The sequence below is a fragment of the Sus scrofa genome, chromosome 17 (genome assembly GCF_000003025.6).
Source record: "Sus scrofa isolate TJ Tabasco breed Duroc chromosome 17, Sscrofa11.1, whole genome shotgun sequence".
NCBI classification, from domain to species: domain Eukaryota; kingdom Metazoa; phylum Chordata; class Mammalia; order Artiodactyla; family Suidae; genus Sus; species Sus scrofa.
This window is the reverse complement of record NC_010459.5, coordinates 33,063,238-33,070,789: the sequence shown is the minus strand read 5'-3', so window position 1 is coordinate 33,070,789 and position 7,552 is coordinate 33,063,238. Positions and strand designations below refer to the sequence as shown.

Below are 7,552 nucleotides of genomic sequence, written 5' to 3'. Positions count from 1 at the left end.
CTCTGAGCTTGTTCATGGAGTCCCTGATAGCTCCTGAATGATCCACATAAAAGCAGCATTTCTCTTTTAAGGCTACACATAACCCTCCTTCTTTTAGAAATAACAGATCTAACCCCCTTCTGTTCTGTAGAACCACTTCAGATAAGGAGGTTAGGGATTTCTTCAGGTTACTGACAGATTTTTCTAGGGCTTGGAGATCTTCCGTTACAATTCGATGTAGGTTATTAAGTTCTTTCTCCAGCTGTTGCGGTCCTGTGATTAGGGCAGCCGTTCCTGTTCCCACGCCTGCAGCCACTCCCAATCCGAGCATTACAGCTAGTGTCAGGGATATGGGCTCTTTTTTTGGCCGATTATATCTATAGTCATATTTATCAAGGACTGTTTTTTCGGGATAGTAGTACACCCGGGGGACAATTTGGACCATAACGCAAAAGTCTTTAGTTTGGTTGAAAACCAAGGTGGAAACACAAGGGGTTAATCCAGTATTACATGTCCACCACCTGTCATAACCAGGTACCAGATACTGACTCTCAGAGGTTTGATTAAAGGCTTCAGTGTGGTTACAAAGGTGTTGGTGGGATGGGGGAACCATCCCTATGCAGGTGTCTTTTTCAGAAACCTCAGTAAGGGTAAGCTTATTTTGGGATCCCCATGTACATTGGTCTCTATGTTCCTTTGTCACATTGAATTTTCCTCCTCTAGCCATTCCCTCATAGTAAGGTGGGCCCGAAGTTAAGCAAAGCCAACAAGAAGAGGTAGCCTCTGGAGTCGTGGAGTTAAGAGCTTGAAAAGCTCCCTGGATGAGGTTAAAAAGTTTTGCCCCTGTTTTAATAGTGATGTTAGGCTCAGTGGGGACTGATCCAGAGGTTGTATTGTAATCAGAGGGGTTAGGAGATGGCCTCTGTTCTTGGATTGGAGGTCCTTGTTCGGCCAAACCCTTATTTGGTCCTATAGTAACCGGAGGTTCCATCTGAGTTTTTATTCTGAGGCGAATAGTCAGAACAGATCTTTTCTTTTTCCCAGAGCCTCCATAGTACACTATTCCCCAAGACATACTATTTACCCACTTTTGAATATTTTTTTGTTTTCCTTTTTTAGTGAAACTTATTTTTAAGTAATCTAGGTCTAACGAATGACAGCTTATTTGCTTATTTCGTACATCTTTTTGTACCCGCTGTTGCCAATCTTTCCATCTCCCATGGCCATAATTAAATTGATTATAACTGGTAGGATTGTTAACAAAAGAGTAACTTACTCTGTCTTGCTGAGAGACTGGCCATTTCCAATTCTCATCATTAGAAGTTACGCAGCTCCATTGTTTGCAAAAGAAATCCTGAGGATTTCCACAATATTTTTCATTATTTGGGGGTCCTGGGCAAACGTAAAACCCGTAAGCACGGAGTACATCGGGGGGTGTGGCCTGGTCATTGAGACCAGGGATTACTGATCGAAGGCAGACATATAATTCAGGCCACCAGGTCCCCAAGGGAGTCTCCCCTTGAGTGCTGTTAATATTAATACCTGTACCGGAGTCAGTAAGTAACCAGGTGAGAGATAAGGGTTTATGGGAGTTCGGGCTGTCCACAAGGCGTTTACCATTAACTTGAGGAGTTATTGACAGAGTAAGGAACCACGCGATGGAGGCGAAGCTTAAGGGGATTTTCAGTCTTTTCGGCTTTCCACCCCGAATCGGGAGGTGGCGCCGGCTTAACGTGGGATGCATGGATCCAGGTGGGGATTCTTTTGACTTTTACAGCCGTTGGTGTGGTCAAAAGTACGAGATAAGGTCCCTTTCATCGAGTCTCGAGGTTTCCTGCACGGTGGCGTCTAACATAGACTGAATCTCTAACTTGGAAGCGATGTGGAACTTGCAAGTCTCCTCCTGAGTAGGCCTCCCGGAGCTGCTTCCACGCTCGCTGCCTCACCCACTCGAGCGCCTTGAGCCTAGAGAACAAAGGCTGGGAAAGCAGCACATCAGCACTATGTGCAAAGGCAATTTCTGCCAACGGGGGGGGTCCCCCGTAGAGTAATTTATAGGGGGTCAGCCCAAACTGTCCAGGGGTGTTCCTCATCCTAAAAAGCACAAAGGGCAGGAGAGCTATCCAATCATTAATGCCAGTCTCTGTGGTCAATTTGGTAAGGGTCTCTTTAATGGTTCTATTTATTTTTTCTACCTGTCCTGAGTTTTGGGGTCTGTATGCACAATGCAGTTTCCAATTAATCCCCAATATCTTGGCCAGTCCCTGACTTACCTGGGCAACGAAAGCTGGACCATTGTCTGACCCTATTACCTTAGGTATTCTAAATCTTGGAAAAATTTCTTTCAGTATTTTCTTAGCCACCACGGTTGAAGTCTCTTTTTTAGTAGGATAAGCCTCTACCCATCTTGAAAAGGTGTCTACAAAAACCAATAGATATTTGTTTCCGTATTTAGCCGGCTTTACCTCAGTGAAGTCCACTTCCCAGTGAGCGCCTGGGTGGCTTCCCCTTAGTCTCTTTCCTGGAGGTATTCTGGAAGGATTAGCATTAACCAGCTGGCAGGGCACACAATGTTTGACCACCGAGTCAGCCACTCCTGGTAGCCTCAGAACATGATAAGGGGATGTTCTGACCAACTGCTGCAGGTGTTTAGTTCCTAGGTGGGTTAGACGATGTATCTGTTGGACATATTCTAACCCTTCTTTGTGGGGCAGGATTTCCTTCCCATCTGAGGTATAGCAGGTCCCCTCCGGAGTTTCAGAGAACTGGTCTATCTTTTTTATTTCTTGCCAGTCTTCTAGGGTGTACTGTCGTCCGGGTTCTGGGGCTTTGGGTGTTTCTATCATAGGCAGAAGGTTAACACCCTGGGCTGCCTGCTTGGCAACCTGGTCAGCCATCTGGTTCCCTCTGGATATGGGATCTTTGGCTTTCTGATGTCCAGGACAGTGTATAATAGCTAGCCTTTTTGGCAAATGTAAGGCTTTTAATAGGCTTAGAATTTTCTCTTTGTTCTTTATTTCCCTCCCTGCTGAGGTAAGCAACCCCCTTTGTTTATAGATGGCCCCGTGTACGTGTGCAGTCGCAAAGGCATACCTGCTGTCTGTATAAATGTTTATGGATTTCCCTTCGGCCAGCCGCAAAGCTTGCGTGAGGGCCATGAGCTCAGCCTTTTGTGCTGAAGTTCCTTCCGGCAGGCTGCTGGCCCAGATCGTGCGGGTCCCGTCCACCACCGCCGCCCCAGCCATCCTCTTACCTTCTACTACATAGCTGTTTCCGTCAGTGAACCAGGTTAACACTTTTCCAGTCAGCGGTATGTCTGTAAGGTCCTTGCGGACCCCAGTCTCCTCAATCAATAGTTGATGGCAATCATGAGTCACTGGTTCATCAGTCTCTTCAGGCAGAAGAGTGGCAGGGTTGAGAGCGGCTGGTGGAGCGAACGTGACCCTCTCTGTGAGAAGCAGGCTTTGATAGTGGGTCATGCGGGCGTTGGTCATCCATCGGTCTGGGGGCTGCCGAACGATGTTCTCCAACGCATGGGGGGCTATTACAGTTATATTCTGTCCCAAAGTCAATTTGTCAGCGTCCTTGACCAGTATGGCCACAGCTGCGATAGCCTTCAGGCATACGGGCCAACCACTGGCTACAGGATCGAGCTTCTTTGACAGGTAGGCAACAGGTCTCCTCCATGGTCCTAGAGTTTGGGTTAAAACTCCCCGGGCTACTCCCTTACGCTCATTTACATAAAGGGTAAAGGGTTTAGTCACGTCAGGGAGGGCCAGAGCAGGTGTGCTCAGCAGGGCCTTTTTGATAGCATCAAATGTCTTCTGGTGCTCAGGAGCCCAGGAGAATTCCCCTTTTTCTTTGGTTAGTGGGTAGAGTGGGGCTGCTAAGGTCGCAAACCCCGGGATCCACAGTCTGCAAAATCCAGCTGTCCCCAAAAACTCTCTCACTTGTTTGGCTGTGGTTGGGGCCGGTATCTGGACTACAGTTCTCTTCCGTGCCTCCGTCAGCCATCGCTGCCCGCCCCGCAAACTGTACCCCAAGTATGTTACCTCTCTCCTGCAAATCTGGGCCTTTTTAGCGGAGGCTCTGTAGCCTAGGTCAGACAATTCCAGCAGTAGTGCCTTCGTACCTTCTAAGCAGTCCTGTTTGGTGGCTCCCGCCAGAAGCAGGTCATCCACGTACTGGAGGAGGGTCACCTGGGGGTGTTGGATCCTGAAGTTGGCCAGGTCTCTGTGTAGGGCTTCGTCAAAGATGGTCGGGGAGTTTTTGAACCCTTGGGGCAGTCGAGTCCAAGTGAGCTGCCCGGTTCTTCCCGCACCTGGATCTCTCCATTCGAAGGCAAAAAGTGGTTGGCTAGTGGGATGTAGTCTCAGGCAGAAGAAGGCATCCTTTAAGTCCAATACTGTATACCAGCTCCGTTGGGGTGGGAGAGCACACAAGAGGTTATAAGGGTTCGGGACTGTTGGGTGTATATCCTGCACCCGTTTATTGACCTCTCTCAAGTCCTGTACTGGTCGATAGTCATTAGTCCCAGGCTTTCTAACCGGTAGCAGGGGAGTATTCCAGGGAGATTGGACAGGAACTAGGATGTCCTGTTGGATTAATTTTTGAACATGTGGCCGAATTCCTTCTCGAGCTTCTTTACTCAAGGGGTACTGTCTGACTGACACTGGTGCAGCACTGGCTTTCAGTTGAATAACCTGTGGGGGAACTTGCTTTGCCAAACCCATCCCTGCGGTTTCTGCCCAGGCTTGGGGAAACTGTTCCAACCAGAATTGTATATTTTGATCAGGCTTTACTAGGGAAGAATATAGTCGATATTCGTCATTTAATTGGAGGGTCAACACAGTGATAGGTTTGTTATTTGCAGACACTTCTGGTTTTTCTTGTTCAAAAGAAATTTGTGCTCCCATCTTGGTCAGTAAGTCTCTACCTAAGAGGGGTGCTGGGCACTCAGGTATGACCAGAAACGAGTGGGTTACCCGTCCCACTCCCAAGTCAACTGTTCTTCGGGTAGTCCATGGATATTGTTGTTGCCCTGTGGCACCCATCACCCAGGATTTTTTATCTTTTAGTTTTTCTAATGGCTGTAGTAGCACTGAATGTTTTGTTCCGGTATCAACCAGAAACTCAACTGGTTGCCCCTCTACCTTTAAAGTTACCCTGGGCTCGGGGAGGGGGTCCGAACCCCGTCTTCTCTAGTCTTTATCTTCTTCCAGAGCTAAGACCTTCAGTCCTTTGTTTCCCTTTTTGGGGCAGTCCCTTGTCCAGTGTCCTTTTTCTTTACAATATGTACATTGGTCCTTGTCGAGTGGGGTCCTATTGCCCAGGTTCCCTGACTGTCTAGGGCCTGACCTAATTTTTCTAAAATCTCTCTCTCTTTCCCTATTGCTTTTTCCTTTAACCACTGCAGCCAAGATCTTAGTCAAATTTTTCTCTTGCCGTTTATTACGTCTTTCCTCCCTTTCTTCTCTTTCTCTCTCTTTTCTTTGTTCCCTTTCTTCTTCTGTCTCCCTTTTGTAATACACTTTCTCTGCCTCTTTCACTAGATCACGTAACTTAGCCTCCTGTAACCCTTCCAGTCTCTGAAGTTTCTTTCTGATATCCAGGGCTGACTGTCCTATGAAGGCCAGAGCCACTGAGGCTTTCTGAGCCTCCGAGGTAGGATCAAAAGGGGTGAACCGCCTGAAGGCTTCCATGAGCCTCTCAAGAAAAACTGAGGGAGGTTTATTCGGTCCCTGCATCACCTCTCTTACCTTAGCCAAGTTAGTGGGCCGTCTTGAGGCGCCCCGGAGACCCGCCACCAGAGCCTGGCGATAGATTTTCAAGCTCTCCCTACCTTCAGCCGTGTTGTAGTCCCAACCGGGGCGAGTCAAGGGAAATCCCATGTCAATCTCATTTTGTAACTGCGTGGGTCGCCCGTCGGCCCCAGGAACATTTTTTTTAGCCTCTAACAGAATTCTCTCTCGCTCCTCGGTTGTGAAGAGTGTCTGCAGCAGCTGTTGACAATTATCCCAAGTAGGCTGGTGAGAGAACATAAGGGACTCCACCAACCCCGTGAGGCGTTGGGGATCCTCCGAGAAAGGGGGATGGTTAGTTTTCCAATTATAGAGATCTGCAGAAGAAAAGGGCCAATACTGGAGGGGCTGTAATTGGCCCCCCGGTATGGGAGGGCCGTACGTGCGCAGCGGTAATGTCGCGATCTCGTCTGTCCGCTCCGGGGTGGCGCCCCTCCGGCTCCGAGTCCCTGCAGCAGGTCCCTCCACCGCCGGAGCTCCAGGAGGGGCAGAGGGTCCCCTCGCAGCACCCTGTGCCGGATAAGGGGGTGGGGGAACAGATTGGGGTTCCGGCCAAGCCGGCGGCTCTTTAATCTCGGGGTAGATATGAGGAGAGGGCTTGACTTTTTCAGCCGAGTGTTTGTTTTTCTCTCCAAGAGCCAGAATTTGGGGACCTGGCTTTCTTGGCTTATTTAGCCAAGGTTTAACCCATGGCGGAGGATCCTCTGCCAAATCTTGCCACGTAAGGATATAGGGCTCCTGATCGGGATGAGAGCCGGGTCCAGTCTGAAAAATAATTGCTTTAACAGCCAGGATAATCTCAGAATTAAAGGTCCCCTCTGATGGCCATCCAACATCGAATGTCGGCCATTCAGAGACACAGAAAGTCTGCCAAGGTCCCTTCTTAACCTGAACTGACAAATTATGAGCCCTGGATTTAACTTCAGTCCAATGGTCGAGAGTCAAACTAAGAGGGGTCGTCACCGTCTGTCCCATATTAAAACTGTAGACAAGGACGCACAAGACAAAGACACACAAAACAGAAACCAACAGATCCAGACACACGCGACCCGTCCGCGTCTTCCACAAGCAGGCAAAAGAGTCGGACGGCCGCGGAGGGGGAAGCTTTCGCTTCAACAACAGAACTCGGTCCTCTGACCGACAGAAGGAGACCACCAGGCGTCCCTGGCTCTCCCCACCTCCCGGGGCGTCCCCCAGGGCGGCAGCCTGTGATCCTCCTAGCACGTCTGCTGATCACAGTCCCCCAGTCCTTACGGTCTGAGAGGACAGCTGCAAACCGAAAGCGCGCATCACCGAAAACAGACACTCAGAACAGAGACGCCAGCCGACACACATACTCACACGTTCCAAAGGGGATCCCTTTACCTCCAAGTCGGTTCTCGGGTGTGAGGGGTAGTCGCGGGTTTCCCGGCCAACGCACCAAACTGAAAGGCCAGTCGAGTTAAAATCCCTCTCGTCCTGACTCGGAAGAGGCGACACCCCAAATCACTCACGAGAAGCGGTCTTGATGCAAACAGCAAGAGGATTTTTATTCCGAGCGCGCTGGGGCCCACAGTCGTACGCCACGCAGGGGTAGAGGACTGCGGCCCCGAGTGTGGAGTCGGGACAGCTTTTATGGGGTTCACAACAAAGCCCGCGCTTTTACAAACTAATCATTTTTAAAATATCGCAAACCAGTCAATTCAAAACTTCGAGAGCCCGCGCTTTGTGGACCAATTAATTTTAAGTTGTTCTGGAGTTACATGTTTGTGCCTGTCTCTGGGTGGGGGAGA

At 49.4% G+C, this 7,552-nt stretch overlaps 1 protein-coding gene across 1 annotated transcript; it reads right to left on the bottom strand.

The window, feature by feature from the left end:
- On the bottom strand, positions 5,166-7,258 carry LOC110257405 (RNA-binding protein 25-like). Its single transcript, XM_021077784.1, has 2 exons — positions 7,146-7,258; positions 5,166-5,981 (listed from the first exon to the last, which is right to left on the bottom strand). The coding sequence occupies exon 2, from the start codon at positions 5,868-5,870 to the stop codon at positions 5,181-5,183; it is 690 nt and encodes a 229-aa protein (XP_020933443.1). The 5' UTR covers positions 5,871-5,981; positions 7,146-7,258; the 3' UTR covers positions 5,166-5,180.